Genomic DNA, 16,924 nt, shown 5'->3' on the forward strand with positions numbered 1-16,924 from the left:
TTTAAATCCTGACTTCACTCTTGCGTATCCAATATCCGTATCCGAGTCCAAGTAATATAGATCATAACAATAGTACACTTGTCTAAGATATACATAAAGATGTTGATGCCTCAAGTTGGAAAAATACAAGTCTGAAATAGTAGGATTAATAAGTAGCTGCGAGCTGCTAGTCTTCAGGATCAGGTCCACAGTCGCCGCACCACCAAACCATAACAAGGGAGATCAATGCAACAATGTTAACAATGGCAACCCTCTTCCAGATTCTGTTTATGTCTTGGAGGAAACCATCTTTACATGATTGACAGTTGAAGCAAAGGACGGATGGATCATTTCTCCATTCATCACAATCTGTATTTGTAATTGTAGTTGTATTTGTTGGTTTGTTCCAAACTGCAGGGCTAACATATGTGAAATTGCATTCCTTCAATGGCTTGCAGCAACCAGACTAGTAAATCCATCATCAAAATTTACAAAACAAACACCCAATTAATAATATTCTCCATTAATTATATGAATAAAATTACTAATTACTAATATAATATAGAACATAACACTAACTATCGATTAAATAATTACTCTAAACACATTTTGATTATTACCCTAATGACATGAAGGATCAGTGGGCATTGGTGGATCCATAACTCAAAATTATAAGTAGCACCAATGTGTTGAAGTAAATTAATAAAAAATTCAGGAAAGTTTAATTTGTAAAATGAACAACCAAAAAACTTTTCATTTACTTTAAATTGACCTATAAGTAAAATTTCGCAATAATAAGTTACAACGAGATCAAAATTTGACATAGTGAAATACTTAATTCATTTTAAAATACTAGCTACATTACGGTTCATTATTGATATTATTTATCGTTCAAACTTATTTTATACATTACAACTTTAACTTTAAGGAATGGAGGGGGTGAGTCGTGAACAAATAGTGAAAGTAGAATAGAACCAAAAAGTTACCTGAATAGAGGAAAAGTGTGTTGATTGAAACTGTTGGTACGAATCATTCTGAAAATCTTTTTCAAGAAATGGAGAACATAGTTTACTTTGAAAAATAAAACAATCTCTAAGATTACGCCAATGATTGTTGTGGAGTACAAGATTTTGAATCCATTTGGAATAATGAATTTGATTAGTTAGAGTATTACGAGTGGTGGTGGTAACAACAAGACCAAAAATGGTGTAACCCAACAGAACCAAAAACAGAATTGTCAATGCAGCAGCACAGATGTTTAATATTGGGTTATCTGGGTTGTTGCAGAATAAAAGGGTTAAGTATGCTAAAGAAATCAGCAAGAACAACACACCAATGACCAGGAAAGGTTTGTTAAGTTTGTTCTCACACTTTGTGGTTGATTGATTGCTGAGCCAGGCACCACTCCAGATGATCGGAACAATCGTCATTACCACCAGCCACAGTTTTAAGAGCTTGCAAAATCGTCTGCGTATGTACATTGTCTATTTGCCTTCCTATCTATACTAGATTAGTGAGTGTCACTAGCTAGGAATTCATCTTCTTGTATTAGCCTCTTGTTTGTGTGAACTGTGAATATATCCAACCCTATCATTGTAACGGTTGACCAACATGTCCTCGTTGTCATCATCATCTTATTTAGTGTTTTTCGCTCATGAAAACTATAATTATGATATGACGAGAGAAGAAACACGACAATCTATATTCATAAATAATAATGCAGCTAAAAAATCATTTAATAGGTTCTTTAAAAATTCAAAGGACTCGCATAAAATTAAAAAAAACAAACATCTTTATTAATATTACAACTTTTCTTATATTTGTTTGACCTCGAACCAACCGAATCCAACCTTACCCACCCCAATCTTTTTTAATAAATAAAAATTGTAATTAACCAAATTCATATCTAGATTCTCCCATCTAGAGCGAACATCATGCCTAAAATTAGTCATGCCTCCACTTTAATTTCCCATAATCCAAGAATTTTAGGGTGTGAAGGGAATCTTAACCATTGTAAAAAATGCAAGTAATCCACTTTAATTATTTTGTTCGATTTTGTTGTTTCCAAGACACCTATTTTATTTACTTTTTGGGTTCCTTAAAAAAATTTTTATTTAAGGTTTCAAAGTATTCTATTTGTTGTTTCTAAAAAATATATTTTTATTTGTATTATAAATTTTAGATAAAAATAAGTTCGTGTATTTTTATTTAATATTTTAATAATTCTTATTGTTTTTATATATCTTGTACTAACTTCCTTGTAATATTTTTATATTTTTTTTGTCTCCACATGTTTTTCACTAATTTTATAAAAATATTTTTTAATTAATTATGGTCCTTATATTTTGTCCACTAATAATTTTTTAATATTTTTAAAATGTTTATAGATCTCACTTTTCCTCCATCAAATTTATTATTAAAAAAAATAATATATTAACTATTTAAAAAATTCTTTTTTTAAAAAAATTTCCAGTACATTTCTTATGACAATTCCATTAAATAATGAAGGGAATAAAATAATCTTTATTTGTTATTGGGGTAATGTAGTATATCTGTATTAATTAATTAGTACTCCGGCAAGGAGAAGAAGAAGGAAGTGACTAGTGACTACTCCGCCAAATCTCTTGAAAAAAAATCCTAGATTCAGTATTGTGCAGTAAAATGATGGTCACAGCAACAGGTAATCCTTCTATTTCTGATTATGTTGGCCTCGCTTTTATATCATGTCAAAAAAAATATCAACTAACAAACTTAAGTTAATAGTGGAGGCTTTGAAATATATTATATATCCGTAACCCGTTTTCTCACATAAGAGTTTTTTGGGCTAGAAGTGTGAATGCAACATAGATCACCCTACTCATATCTAGTGCAAAATATTCCACTTGAATTTAAAAGGTGATTGATATTTAAACCCTTGACAAACTTTTATCACGCTTGCTGGTTTTTAATACTACGTCAAGAAACTAACTCAAGAAAAAACTTAATTAAGTTGATTGTTGAAGTTTCAAGATATACTCTAACGTACGTGATGATAATATTGCAGTAATGGCGCAAGTGATAATGTATGGATCATACACAATGTGGTTGATGATGCCATACTTGACTGAAGTTTGGAATATGAGCATCATGAGAGCTGCTGCAGTTGTTAATTGTTTCGATGGTGTAGTAGCCATTCTTCCCCTTGGACTCAAAATTATTCTTCATCTTATCGGTGTTAATTCCTTCACCACTGATTATTGGATGCTTTGTTGGTGCGGTTTCTCTAGTACTTTGGTAATTACCTTCATCACAGACTATTGGACTCAAATTGTCACTCTTTTGTTATATGTTACATAAAATTACACGACGATGTTGATTGTTGACTATGTTTAAGTGGGTTCGAGTATAAATTTTCCGGTAATTCTATTGTGATTTAGCTTTATATATATATATATATATATATATATATATATATATATATATATATATATATATATATTCCGTTTCTTAATATTAATCCCGTTTAAAATATTTTAATTTTTGTGAGAAAAATTTGATTAAGATTTTAAAGACACATATAGATGATAATATATATCAATGTGAGATCTCATTAGATTTTTCTTGATGTATATATATATATATTTTTATAATTTTATATGATGCGTATTTAGAGATATTAAAACTCAAATTTACTTTGAAAACTGTAAGAAAAAAAAGGAGGAAGTAGTGTACTAATATATTAATTTTTATTAAATAAAAATACATAAATCCTTACTATTACACACGTTTGAAATTTTTAATGAAAACTAAAAAATATTTATTAATTTATGTCAAATTTCATTTGGAATTCATATGCTATTTTTAAATATTGTTTTTGCATTTTATCATATTATGATTAAGAGAAAAATGAAATGACTCAGAATTTATTTTAGAATAATAAATGATTAAGATTGAATTATTGTAGTTATTTTTGTGAGCCAACAACTATAAACCCTAAAAAAAATTTATTCGTAGGGGTGTTCAAAGATAGATAGTGAATTTATAATTTTTGGATTTGGATACTGAAAATTGTGATTCAGTTTCAATTCGGATAAACTAGATATCTGAAATTCATATATCCAATTTACCCAAGCTCGAATATCAAATATCTAATTTTATTTTTTTTATTTTGATTTTGATTTTTTATTTTTGATTTTTTTATTTTTCACCTTTTTGTATACACACAAACATTTAAGCCCACTTCTCATTCTTTTTCTAATTAAAATTATTTAATTAAGTTGATAATTAGATGTTATGCATATGGATGTTAATTAAAGGCTTGTCAAGACTCAAGAGCGAAAAAAGCTCAAGATGACGCTGAACCCGCCTGATCCAAATCACAAGAGTGTCACTTGCATAGTATTATCATGGTTTATTAATGATAGTTATTGTAGGAAAAATAACCAATGAACAATAAGTGACATCAGGTGGGCTACTCCGCCCTTTATAAATTGGTTTTAACAAGGAATTTTATAGGTTTGTATACAGTTAATTTTTCTTTTTTTTTTTCATGTAAGCATGACTGGTTCTTTGGATATTTCGGATAGCCGATTGTTTTGGGCCTCCGAAATAAGGGGCTTTAAATATTTAATGGTGCTATTCGAGCCTAGTTCTGAGCAACATTTTTTAATTGAATTATTTGTAAACCTTTCTTATATTTGAAGTAATATAATAACGGATATATTTCGTCTTAAATTATTTTTCTTGAAGTGGGACAATTTTTATATTTAAATATAATCAAGGACCCCATTTTAAAAGTCATTACAAATATAAATAGGACCTATAAAATCTTTAATCCGACATTATATGCGGTGTTATTGTGTAAAATTATATTAACATAATTACATTATTAGTAATGGCTACTACTATTTTATACTTGGCCGTTTGCAACATGTGGTAGTTGTCCTGTAGTTTCTTACTAATTTTCAAACGATTATTATTTTTATTAATGATGAAACACATCATAAAAGTATAAAGATGGGCATTTAGGACAATAATAGAACGCATAAATAGGAGTAGGGATTGTTTTTTGGACCCATACTTGAATTGAGAGTCTTAGGGACCAGACATGTCGGTTTAATTGGTCTAGGTTCTAATTGAGTCTTAAATGAGTCTTAATTTAATTATTTATTTTTAAATATTTTTACATTTTAAAAGTTTCATTAGTACTAAAATGAGTAATTGGATTTTCTAATAAATATAGCAATAGATTTAGGGGAAATTTGCAAATAAACACCTTTTAAAACCCCTTTTTTGTAAAGAAACACCTTTTATAATTTTTTTTGTAAAAAAACCTTTTAAGAGACTTTTTATTAAAAAAATACCTTAAATCAGTTTCCGGTGACTTTTGTCAACTTTCAGGCGTTGATTATGCCATTTGTCAACTTTCAGGCGTTGACTTTTGAGCTCAAATGGCATAGTCAACGCCTGAAAGTTGACAAAAGTTACCGCAAAACTGATTTAAAGTGTTTTTTTAGTAAAAAGTCTCTTAAAAGGTGTTTTTTTACAAAAAAAATTATAAAAGGTGTTTCTTTACAAAAAAGGGGTTTTAAAAGGTGTTTCTTTGTAAATTTCCCTAGATTTAGAATAAATTTAAAATTTATTTTGAGTTGACGATCTAGAATGAGTCTAGCGTGTATGGGTCTTACATGGGTCTAGAGAGAGGGTCCAGATCAGGTTTGGGTCCGAAGACCATAGATCTAGACCCAGGCCCATTTATTTATTAGACTCGGAATCGAAGTCGGATCTGTTAGGTCTCAAAAAATAGACCCTGACCCTAAAAGTAGAGGTTGATCTAATAGGATTTTGGACTCATAACCACCCGGGCGCAAAAGACAAGTGATGGCTACTAATAACTGATAAATGATGAAACACATCATTAGTATAAAGATTGGGCATTTAGGACAATAATATAGAATGCATAAATATTAAATAGGAACAATATTTGTTGCTGAAGGATTATACTTATCATGTATAGTGAATTTCAAATGTCGTTATTGCAGGGTTTGTTGTTGGTAACCATGTCAACACCACCCATTCTCTCAAAAGCAACTGGTACATGCACCAAATATGAACCCAAGTGTATAGGTCACACCCAAAAAACCCTTTTCTACACTGGTTTAGTTCTCTTAGCCACAGGGATGGCTACTTGCCTAACATCACTAAGGTCATACATCTTCGAAAGAACCAAAAAAATGGGCATAAAAACACCACAACATATATGGAGAATAAGGCAAGCACTCGTACAATACGCGCCTAAATCAGCCCTTGAACAAGAGCTTGTTGAAGCTAATTCTTGTATTAGTCCAACAACTCTAAGGACTAAAGCATATCATTGGCCCAGCGAGTTTTGGCTATATCGTTGCAATGGGACATTCACTGTTCTTCTAGTAGTCTTAGTATTTTGGGTCATGCCTTGGTCTTTTAGGCTCGGAATTCCCGTTATAATCTTGTTTATGTCAACTATGTTGTTCGTTGTCAAGCCATGGTACCAAGTCCTTGAACCCGAGCAGGTATCAAACGATCATACTACGAATGACTCATCAGAAATAAGCATCAAAAAGATTGCGGAAATTCTAGTGTATAACTTTCCAATGTGGTCTACATTTGTGATTGGAGGCCTTGTTTCTTCAGTTGGAAACACATATTTCATCGAACAAGCCGGGCAAATGGACCCAAAACTCGGGGGTTGGCAAGTCCCTACGGCCTTCTTTTTGTTATTTTACAAGGTTGTGAACTTGATTTGTACTAAAGTGTGTAAAGATAAAATCTCATCCAACACAAAGATATATAAACGGATTGCTGCATTTGCACTCGGAGTATCGATTTTATGTTGTATACTCGCAGCAATAGTCGAGAAATCAAGATTAGACGTGGTGAAGAAACACGGATTGAAGGACAAAACAGATGATTCAATACCCTTAAGTATGTTTCTAATGTTACCTCAATTTTTTCTCTTGGGAATTTTGGATGGTGCTTACAATTGTTGCGTGTTTTCATTCTTCCAAAATCATACTCCAAAGGGTTTGAGAAAGTACTTGAATAGTTTAATGCATTTTGTGCTGGGATTAGGGATATTGTGCAATGTTTTATCAGTGTATTTAGTAGGGAAGATTAGTGGTAGGGGAACAAGGCAGAGTTGGTTTCAACACACCCTTAATCGAAGTCGTCTTGATTACTATTATTGGGTTTTAGCTGTGTTAAGTACAATCAATCTTGGTCTTTACTTGTTAGTGGCTTTGTTTTTTCAGTCCGAGTCCGGTTCAGAGGCCGAGACTGAAAGAGAAGAAGTTGAAGAACTAGAGTTTAAGCGTTTGGATTGGTTTGATTTATTGCCATTACGTCAATAATCCATATGTACGTACCATATATCTATTCATGGAATATGGATGTATATGTATGAATTAGAAAAGGGCAAGGTGAGATTCGATTTTAAGACTTTGCTCCGAAAAGATAGTACTTGCTTCAAGCTGGCATCTTCGGTTTTTTATTATGACTTTTATGCAATATTTTAGTCTACTTAAAAATAAGTGATATTTTTTAGTTCCTTTGGTGTGTAATAATTTATAGGCATTGCTTAACACTTTCTAATATATAATATATTATATATATACTAAGGTTTCAACCATTAAATTAAATTTTTAATTAGGTTGATATGGTATTAATCTTTCAAGTCAAGGTTTTAATTTCATCTATAACTCATATCTAATAAAATTATTCACGATATTTTAAGATTTTATTCACGCTTCTTACACAAAATAATTCTTCACGATATATTGGAATAATTTTTTAAAATGTTGTGATTGCAGTCAAGGAGCTGACAAAATTGCCCGAATGTTTCTAAATTAGTTTTGTGTCAGCTCTACTAATTTGGAACATATGCAAAGAGTTATGTTATTGCAGTTTCTTACTAGTTTTATTATTAATGTACTATGTAAACAACAAATGTAAAATGTCTTATAGCTTTATACCAGATATACTTTTTTTAATTTATTATATTTAATAGAAATATTAATTCTTATTTATTCTACTAAGTTGTTTCATTTATTATTTTTATTTGATCTATATAATTAAAAAAAAATAATAACAAATATATTATTTGTATATTGAAAAAAAATATTATTTGTATCGTTTGTTACAAACAAACGATACAAATAACAGTTATTTGTCTCGTTTGTTTCAAACAAACGATACAAATAAAGAGTTATTTGTATCGTTTGTTTCAAACCAAAGATACAAATAACTATTATTTATATCTTTGGTTTACAAAAGATACAAATAATGTATTATTTGTAACTCTCTTATTAGTAACCTCCAATATAAGACACAAATAAGCTTAAAATCAAGATACAAATAAGGATTTTTTTACTAGTGTTTTATTGTATGAATTTGTAATACATTCTTAATTTAGAAAATATAAATATCATTTATAAAAACTTAAAATTACTTACCTTTGCTGAAATTGTATGAAATTAATGGTTTTATACCTTGACTTTTACAAATTTGACAAGTGCACAAGAAAATATCCGAATTGTCGGTTGGTTGTTTTGAAAAATACGACCACACATGTGAAACAACTCTACCACAAGGAGGTGACATTGCCGGAAAAGGTTGTATTACTGGTTGGTCTTCATCTCAATTTTATAAACACATACTCAAAAACCACAATATATAAATAAATAATAATTTAAAATTTAATCAATTTGAAGAATAAAATTATAAAACTAACTGATACTTTGAAAATTGACTCGTTTACCACGAGCTTGTTTTTTTTGTTGTTGTTGTACATCTTGTGATCTCGTTGATGATTGTGGAGATCTAATTATCCCAATATGGGTCGTTGGTTCTTCTTCTTCAATTTGTATTTTCCTTTCCACGCCTTCTGCATAATCGTGTAATTCTTGGCCGTACCCATCTGAATAATTTGGTTCATAATTACTAACCGAAGGTGTTGTTGATCCTGACGGAGTTGAAGTGACCTTTCTTTGAAGCTAGAACCTCCCAATGATTTTGCCACTTTGATAACTTTTTTAAAGTCTTTTTTCAAAAATGAAGATATGATAATAATGAAATAATAATGTAATTAAGAAATAAATAAATAACTCAAAGAATAATTATGTAATTAAGAAATTATTAAATGACTAATTATGTAATTAAGAGAATAATTGCAAAATTAAGTAGAGAGTGTAAGTAGAGAGAGTAGAAGAAGAGACGAATTGTGAATTAAAATGATTGAAAGTGTAGAGTATTTATAGAGGAATGCACAATGGCTAGTTAACGACTAGTTTTGACCGGTTCCAAAGAACCGCTGGGTTGGGTGAACCGTACGATTTCGGTTCCAAGGAACCGCTGGGCCGGGTGAACTTTTCGGTCTGGTTCTTTGGTCAGGTTCTGACAGTTTGTTCCGGCGGTTTCACGGTTCCAGCAACTTTTTTTCCGGCGGTTTCACGCTTCTGCGGTTCAAGTTGGTTCGGAACTTGTCGCGAACGGTTCCAGTTCCGGTTCCGGTTCAAGGACCGTTTCAAGTGGTTTGGGACCGGTTCGGTTTTGGGTGACCCGCTCCGTGGCCATCACTAGCTGGAAGCATACCCTATTATTGCCTATTATTAGTATTTTGGTATGTTGTGGGCAAATATATGACAAAGATTAAATTATCAAAAAGTAATCCAAAAATGAGATTACTCATAGCAAATATATGAAATGTTGCATTATTAATATTAATTTTTCATAACTAGTTTTTGCAAGGACAATTTTTAGTAATTGTAAAATATAAATTTTTGTGCAAAAAAAGATCTTGTCAATTATTTATCCTAATAAATAAAAAAATCATCTATCCATAAAAATTGTTGCCATATATTAAGTTCTCTTTTTGTATATTAAGATATACATCTTACATAAACTACGGAATCTTGGGGATCCCACTTAATTCTTTTATAATTAAAATAATAACTTTTATGAATAATCCCAAGAGACCTATTAGATATACAGGCTAAATAGTTCAATTAATACAAATTAAAGAGAAAATAAAAATCTGGGCTTCTTGTTTTAAAATCGTCTTTTTAAAATACGATATCTCACAAAAGTAGATATTATAAGTTATTTCTCACTCATTTATGCATGCAAAATTACAGTGTGATAAGCTCCTCAATGGTGAATTGGAGATTTTCGTTTGACAGGGGTATAATCCATCATCACTAAATCACCTCCATTATTTCTGGATTCACTTTCATTATTAATATTGTTGCTTCCAATTCCTTTACTCTTCGGTACATTTCTTCTTGCACCTACACAATTTACAAAATTAAACAAATTCAATATACACGTACTGTTCCTAATTACATGTGTGAACTCATTTATTGTGCACCATCTTAAAATAAAAAGTCTCAAATATTAGTTTTATGCTCAAAATTTTCTAAACATGAAAATTGAATTAATTGCATAGTTTTTTTGACTTTTGCAATAAAAAATAAAAACGTTGAATGTACATGACTAATTAAATACACCTAAGAAGTACAAAGAAAAATGTCACATACAATTTAAAATTAATAACCTCATATCATTTATCCTATAAATTTTTTAATTAAACTACATCAAAATATAAAACTTCACGACATACTAAATATGATATCATAATTTAATTCACTTTTTATTATATTGTTTTTAAACTAGTATCGATTTAAATAACACAATTTTTTGTGAAAGGTCGGTTGCTAAGCACAAATGAAATAATAATAAAAAAAAAAGATTTCTAACAAAACTTTTATTTTTAATAAAAATAACCTACCCCTCAAGAAAAAGTAGATGTAAATAATGAATTATTGATTCCTTGATTTTTTTTTCTCTTTAATTAGTACAAGGATAAGCTATTTCAAAAAATTGATGTGAAGTACATATTTAACATGAATCAATAGTTTTTACAATTTTTCGCAAAAAGGTTAACATTAAATAATATATAGAAATACGTAGAATAAAGGAAAGACAGTGTAGAGGTACATAATAGGTTATAATTTATGAAGTTATTTGGCTTTATTTGATTTTTTGACCCTTTAAAATTTAGGTACATTTATTAAGATATGATACAAAAAGATTATCATATATTTTATCGATTTGACATATAACTAATTAAAAAAATATAAGAGTAACTAAAATTGAAAGTACAATGAGATTTTTCAATTAGTTTAATTTGAATGAGTATTAATTTATGGGTAATATATTTACAATCTTTACAGCAGTACATAAAAATTAACAAATTATATTTATTCTCTATAATTTTAGCTTTTCAAGAGAATCTAGTATAGAAATTGAGAACAATTAATATTCTTTGTAGTTATGTATAATTCCCAAAAAAGAATTAATGATAAAATAATAAAATATAATTAAAAATCTTATGTTTTCAAAACAAAAATAATATTATATTACATAAAGAAATACAATATTATTTCTTATATACAGCCCTGCAATAGATTATTTTCCCTAATTTATAATAAGCTATAACACATTTTATATTGGAATGATTATAGTTTGAGAACATATACAAATAAAAATTTTTCTAAAAAAATTGGCGAAAATTTGAAGTTCTTAGCCAAATAAGAACTGTGTGATATTTCTAATTTTTATATACATATCGCATTTATTTATTTATGGTAACTGTACATAAATTTACAAATTAAATGAAATTTATTATTAATAGCAAAATTTCAGTTATACAATATTAAATTTAACTCTGAATTTTTAAACACACTTATATAATGTCTAAATCTGCCACCGACTGTGAACAATACTTGTTATAAACAATCGATGTTTGCAATGAATTACTAAAATATTTGTTTAATTTTTACGAAAATAGTTAGGAAAAAATATCATGATTGCAGCTACTGATGATCACAAGATGGAAATAATATGAAACTCAAACAAACATACAAAATTTGTAACCTGTACATGCGTGTTAAACTTGCATTAAATTTTTTTTGTGGAACCCAAAACTGTATACTTGAAATCAAATTTTGAATTTTAGTCGAACAAATTAGGAAAATTAAATTTTAAGATCTAAGTCTTGTCTCGTTTTGCTTTCCCTAAATAAGGTTTAGTTTTAATTAGAAAAAATTACCTAGAATAAGCAAACCTTTTTGTGATTTTCATAAAATAATTCTAACTATTGATTAATTGTGAATAATTCTCATTTTAGGCGTATTTACCTTGAGTAAACTGAGATAATTAAATGACCTATTATAATAGATAATTTACAAAAAAAAAAACTAAACTAAAAAGTAAACTAAAAATTAATTAAAAAATTTGAAAATTAATGTCAAAAATTCCGAATAATAAAAAAAATGGGAAAAGTTTTTAAGCATTTTTTAAACATTTTTTTGGACATTTTATTTTAACTTATCTTTTTTGAAAAAAAAATAAAACTTGCTATAACAAGTTATTCGATTATCGAGTTTACTCTAGGCAAATACCCCTAAAGTTTAGATTTAGGTGAAATTATTCGTCGAAAAATCATGAAAATATTAAATTGTTCTAAGTAATTTTTACTTTTAATTATAACTTATATATATATATATATATATATATATATATATATATATATATATATATATATATATATATATATATATATATATATATATATATATATATATAATTAAAGAGAATTTTTATAACAAATAAATGATAATGATTTACCTACACAAGGTGCGTGGAGAAGGCAAAGAGAGAGAAGAATGGCGAAGACGATGATGTAATGTTTGCATGTTGGCATGGCCATCTTTGACGTAGAAAATTAAAAATATTGGTTTCAAAATCTTGGTTTAATAATATGATATTGATTACTATGTTTATTTTAGTTAAGTTTATATAGGCAAAAGAAGTTGGATAACTTGCTAGGGAGTAGAGATGCTTGTCTATGTCCATATTGTTGAAAAACACACATTTCTTCCGTTATTGATAACATTTTTCATACAACATGCTATAATCAGTTGTAAGTATTTTTAGAATAGAAATCATATTTTTATGACATTACGAGTTTTAGTACTGATTGACAAGTTTAACGTTTAGAATACCTTTAATTTTTATTTTCTTGTTTGAAATCTATTATTTGATTTTTACAACACTATTTATTAATTACTCTTATTGCGTGATTTGTTCTTAATCTATAAGTTACAACATAGTCATGTGGGATCTTGTTTAATTCGGCTTATTGTAAATTTTATTAATATCAACTTTTTATAATTTTTACTCAATCACAATTAGAGATATTTAAGATTGAAAACGTACATTGACAAATGTGCCAAAATCAAATGGAACAAGTAAAGAAAATAGGAGGGAGTGTAATTCATTCAATCAAATATGTGATTTTCTTCTGAGTTATTGTTAAGTATCTAACTCAACCAACTACTTATTAAATTGTTAACTCATCTTAAAGCTTTACTAGATTATTGAAACCTGTGATATACAATCATATATATGCTACATCACATTCATTAATAATGTGATTTTCTATTACATTGGCTTTTGATTCCATGTTAAATATTTAAGTCAGCCAAATAGCTAAAGATGTTGGTTAAAGTCCATAATTTTGTAGTATTTGGAGTTTTTTCACTTGAAACTAATATAATTTGTAAATTGTTGAATCAAGTTTCACCGAATTGATTAGATTTTATTGCAATCGAAATGACTTAAATTAAATTAAATCTCATCCCAAAAAAATATTATGTAATACATATAAAACACAACCATACCCTACTTTAATTTTGTTAGAAAGAAAAATTGACAATTTATATGTTGATATGCCATTGTTTTTCAAGACACCCCATTTACAAATTTATAAATGGGATATTGTACAAGAGATTGTCTTATGTAGTTTTCTAAATGTAAGAAAAATCAGACCAAACTTATAAGCTTGTCATATAATGTAAGTGGAGGAGCTTACATACACTCCTTCTTAAAGGCAAGATTGGGTTTGAAGACACTATCATGTTATTTTTCAAGGCAAACAAAATACAAAAATATGTCAATTTTCAAGACACTATTATGAGCCGCTACTTCTTAGACTATAAAATGTATCACACGTTGCTTAGTGAATGTCGTAGTTATAGTTAGGATTCGAGTGGGAAAAAGGTACCAGACAAATTATACTTGTAGCCCATCAAAGAAAGGATAAAGAAAAATACAGAAATTGATTAATTTATCCTGCTTTAAATAGGGTCCTGCCAAGAGAAAAATGACTGACACACAGAATCGTCTTTGACATTTCAATGGCCCCGAGCAAAATCTAAATTAAAATATTGCTAAATTTTATAATTACATGGACCAATAACTATGAGTCATAAATTTCAAATAAGCATTCCTTTTAAGTTTAAAGTTTAAACCACTATTATCACTTATCTTAATTGAAATAATAATAATAGTAGTACATTAAAAATTATCAAGAGAGATTATTGCTCACCTTTAAAATATTTTATACTAGTATATCCAAATCATTCAATACAAGCTGATAATACAAATTTATCAATCAATTTATGTAATTATCTTTTAAAAAGTAGATTAAATTTGAATCCATATTAAATTTTAATACTCTATCTGTTTATTTAATTTTACTACACAAGACACAAAAAGTTTTCATTTAAATTTTAACCATATAACAAAAATATGAGGCGCCCCTATAATTTGGGCACTAAGCAGTAGCTCATGATGCTCCCCTTATAGTCGGCCCTGCTGACACATAACTCACATGAAAAGCATGTGTATAATAAATATTAAAAATTACTTGAAATATAGTTTAAATTGAGATTCACCTCTTATATATTTTTCTAAATTAACAGAAAATTATACAATCCTAGTGAAAGGAATCAAAATTCAGTATAATTAGTCTACTACTTAATTCTATTAAACAAATGGATGTTTATGTATAAACTATAACTTATAATTTTGATTAACAAGCTAGCTAGCTTAACTATTAAAGTTTAAACTATGAACTAGTAGTACAAACATAAGGTACTCATTTAATTATGCTCATTTAATGAGACTTCATAATTTTCCAAAACTCTCTTGATTGTCTTAACTTTAATTAATATATTATTTATTTTATTAAATATTAATGATTATGTTTACTATTTAGTGTTGCTAATTACTATTTTCTTTGTAGCTTAATTTATTATTTTTGTAAACAATTGAAGTGTTTCAACTTTAAGTTCATGGACATTTCATAATTAGTCAACCTCGTACACATCAAAAAATAAATTAAATTTCCTTCATTAGTAAAAGTCATCATAATTAAATGGGTATAATATATAATAATAAACATTCAAACATTTCGAGTGACCTAATCGAATAGTACTTTATTATTTATTCATCATATAATAATCTTGTAAGCTAAGGTTATTAATTATTATGTACAATGTTTTTTAGAAGTATGAGTATGTATTAAAATAAAACGTGCTTTCCAATTATCTATCTCGACATGAAATAAATGGAATAATTATTATTTATTAAACTTATATGATAGAACAATTAAAATTATAATAATTAGTAGTTACATAAATACATATATATATACGAGTAATACTTCTATTAACTACTATAATGGAGAAAAATTACACAATGAATTTTAGCCCTAGTTTATTTTGCATATTTTCAAAAGTTTGGTGCCTAAAAAAGCGTGATTAAACTAAGGCTATAGTAATTAAATATTTTAGGCATGCCCGAAATCACCCGTCTATAAGAGATTCACTCTAAATTTAGTTTGTTACATTTGAATATTATAAAATTTTATTATATGGTCATAAATAATTCCAAATGGAGAAAATAACAACACACAAATAATTTTTTTTTGGAAAATTAATCCATACAAAAGATAAAGTATATATCTAATTTGAAACATTACTTAAATTAATTTGATTTACCTAAATCAATGGAATGGTACTTAATATGTGTTTAAGATAATTTGTTGTGGGTTAGTTTCAAATTAAATTTTTTAAATATAATTTAATTTATTCAATGCCTCTTAATTCTTAACATTAGTATTTTTGGGTAAAAATTATGCCAGAAAATAGCAATATAATATAATTCACAATAAAGCATCAATTAAAAGTTAAAGGGTTTAATTTAATAAATTATCCTATGAGCGAAATACACTGGTTATGATGATGATGATATAATGATTTAATTTTACAAATTATAAAATTTAAAATATATCATTATATAATATACCCTACATGCATATATAATATGAAACATTACGGTGTTGTTCATATGCCCTAATTATTCGTCAAAGATTCATTTCTTAGGGGGACCTCAAAACTTTAGAGTTTGTCGAGTAGTGCTAACTTGTAGGAAGCAAAGCTAACAAATTGACCATTACCTTAGGCCAATTATCTTCTCATAACCACATATTAAGCCCAAAATAAAACGTAGCATGTGGAGCATTCTTACATCTAATCTTTCTAATTAAGACAAATTAACCTTAATGCAATGTATAGACGTGGCTTATAATTATAAGCTAATTATCAAGATTAGAAGTGAAATGTTAATCATATATATATGAAGATAATTCTAGACTCAACCAAAACAACCGACATTATAAAGCAAATATCAAATCTAAGGTGGTAAGCTTCTTAATTTGTCTCTACAATTTCACATGGGGTTGCATGTAACTTTTCTACTTCCTTGTTGGTTTGATGGATATGTCATGTTTTCATGTTGCATGGCTTATTATTTTATTTATTACAAAATAATAGTATTATAATAGATGGTACATTCCCATTTTTCATGTTTGAAATAAATAAATTGGATGGTAGAATGATCCGTCGATTAGTATGTATAAAACGGTTTATAGTACAGGGCTTTATTATTAATTAGAAGGGTTCCAAAAATTCAGTGTTTTACTTATCCGATTTATTATTTCAAATACGGTGACTATATATATACT

The 16,924-nt window shown here is 28.0% G+C and overlaps 2 protein-coding genes across 2 annotated transcripts; one reads left to right on the forward strand and one right to left on the reverse strand.

The window, feature by feature from the left end:
• Positions 1–1,514, reverse strand: LOC130821226 (tetraspanin-8-like). Its single transcript, XM_057686904.1, has 2 exons — positions 966–1,514; positions 1–445 (listed from the first exon to the last, which is right to left on the reverse strand). The coding sequence occupies exons 1-2, from the start codon at positions 1,458–1,460 to the stop codon at positions 167–169; spliced, it is 774 nt and encodes a 257-aa protein (XP_057542887.1). The 5' UTR covers positions 1,461–1,514; the 3' UTR covers positions 1–166.
• Positions 1,515–2,573: 1,059 nt separating this feature from the next.
• On the forward strand, positions 2,574–7,560 carry LOC130820938 (protein NRT1/ PTR FAMILY 5.5-like). Its single transcript, XM_057686497.1, has 3 exons — positions 2,574–2,659; positions 3,023–3,252; positions 6,000–7,560. Exons 1-3 carry the CDS (start codon positions 2,641–2,643, stop codon positions 7,344–7,346), a joined length of 1,596 nt encoding a protein of 531 aa, XP_057542480.1. The 5' UTR covers positions 2,574–2,640; the 3' UTR covers positions 7,347–7,560.
• The last annotated feature ends 9,364 nt before the right edge of the window (positions 7,561–16,924 follow it).

Source organism: Amaranthus tricolor, chromosome 8, assembly GCF_026212465.1.
Source record: "Amaranthus tricolor cultivar Red isolate AtriRed21 chromosome 8, ASM2621246v1, whole genome shotgun sequence".
NCBI classification, from domain to species: Eukaryota; Viridiplantae; Streptophyta; class Magnoliopsida; order Caryophyllales; family Amaranthaceae; genus Amaranthus; species Amaranthus tricolor.

What these genes read in the sequence shown, in the direction of transcription:
- LOC130820938 (XM_057686497.1), top strand. An exon ending in GCGGTTTCTCTAGTACTTTG is followed by an intron (nt 3,253 to 5,999) that starts GTAATTACCTTC and finishes TCGTTATTGCAG; the next exon opens with GGTTTGTTGTTGGTAACCAT.
- LOC130821226 (XM_057686904.1), bottom strand. Translation starts at nt 1,460, where the DNA reads ATGTACATACGCAGACGATTTTGCAAGCTCTTAAAACTGTGGCTGGTG. An exon ending in CACACTTTTCCTCTATTCAG is followed by an intron (nt 446 to 965) that starts GTAACTTTTTGG and finishes TGGATTTACTAG; the next exon opens with TCTGGTTGCTGCAAGCCATT.